Here is a 1,275-nt window from a genome sequence, read left to right as displayed (position 1 = left end):
GCTATAGATCACGTATAGAAACTTTCCATTTATTGTTGTTTCGTTGAACACGTCAACTTCGGACACCATACCTCGATACCTTCACCGGATACTGCGAGAGTGTCATTTCGATAGTCCATCTGCAACATAAAACACACGAACAATTACAATTACAATATTCAACAAAATTCACGATATTGATAAGACTTGTAAGAATGTTGCCAATTTTAAGGATTACTTACATTCGGAACACAACGATAAAATCTGATTTCAAAGTTTAAATGTAAGTAAAAATTTAATTATCAAACTGTATTTTTTTATTTTACATGTTGATGTTTAACAAATTTTTTCTTCAAAGTCAATGATACGATATTTTTCGCAAATCCTATACGTGCGATACTTACGTCTAAGATATGTCTCATCTCTGAACGTAAAGTAGCGATGGGCTTTGACGGATCCGTAAGGCTCGAAATTCTGACAGTGCCGTCCATGGAACTTGTTATCAGGCATCCGTGCGTCAGATGCACTCTCGTTATATTATTCGTATGCTTGGTGGAATAAGATTTCACTATCTTGAAATCGTCCTTTGGATTTAGCACGTGCAACTTCAAGGATTTAGAGCAGAATGTGTCTTTGGTTCCAACGAAAACCAAATCCCGTCGCATATTTATACACGTGGGGACCGTGGGGTACGTTACACCTGGAAACTAAAAAGTACACCTTCGACATCGTGTCTCGTTTCTCGAAGTTAAAAATTGACATTACTGTGATAGACTTCATGGTCCGTCCGGCTCTTTGATCCCAAACGGATATCGTATTGTCGTCGCTGAAGGACAGAATGTATTCCGTGTTCATGGCCAGCCTATTCACGTATCTAGTGTGAGGTCGGTAATGCTTGATCGGGTTATTTCTCGATCTCGAGTCGAACACGTACACAGTCCCGCAGGATGAGCCGGTCGCAAAGAGATTACTCTTCGGACACGATGATATGCACATATATATCGAATCTAATCTGTCGCTCCTCTGTCTGTGAAAATAAACCTGCACTTTTTGAATTTTATATTTTCATCTATTGTACTACATATTGTTCTAAATTTATGTCATTTTGTGGCGAAAGCCTCATCTCGATAGCTTAGCGCATATTTTAGAAAATAACAAAGAACAAAATTTTTGTTAGCCCCGTACTTGTTAAATTTTGAGTATTTTTTAACTCCGCCGTATTGGACTACAATTGGGGTAATTTTTGCCCGAATACGATAGCAATATTTTATAACGTATTAAAAAAAGAAATTTTTT

General features: G+C 37.5%; 1 protein-coding gene across 1 annotated transcript; it reads right to left on the bottom strand.

The window, feature by feature from the left end:
* Positions 1-6: 6 nt before the first annotated feature.
* Positions 7-1,265, bottom strand: LOC112466198. The gene is made up of 3 exons (XM_025034150.1): positions 745-1,265; positions 384-686; positions 7-119 (listed from the first exon to the last, which is right to left on the bottom strand). Exons 1-3 carry the CDS (start codon positions 973-975, stop codon positions 30-32), a joined length of 624 nt encoding a protein of 207 aa, XP_024889918.1. The 5' UTR covers positions 976-1,265; the 3' UTR covers positions 7-29.
* Between the last annotated feature and the right edge of the window lie 10 nt (positions 1,266-1,275).

The sequence above is a fragment of the Temnothorax curvispinosus genome, unplaced genomic scaffold (assembly GCF_003070985.1).
Source record: "Temnothorax curvispinosus isolate PA1 unplaced genomic scaffold, ASM307098v1 QBEX01015994.1, whole genome shotgun sequence".
Lineage (NCBI taxonomy): Eukaryota > Metazoa > Arthropoda > Insecta > Hymenoptera > Formicidae > Temnothorax > Temnothorax curvispinosus.
Note: the sequence above shows the minus strand (reverse complement) of the source record. Positions and strands in the feature narration are given on the sequence as shown.

Bases quoted from the DNA above. Each gene is read 5' to 3' on its own strand.
- LOC112466198 (XM_025034150.1), bottom strand. From the start codon at position 975: ATGTGCATATCATCGTGTCCGAAGAGTAATCTCTTTGCGACCGGCTCA. The intron at 687-744 runs GTAATGTCAATT...TGTACTTTTTAG, and splicing joins GGACCATGAAGTCTATCACA to TTTCCAGGTGTAACGTACCC. The intron at 120-383 runs GTAAGTATCGCA...TTTATGTTGCAG, and splicing joins AGATGAGACATATCTTAGAC to ATGGACTATCGAAATGACAC.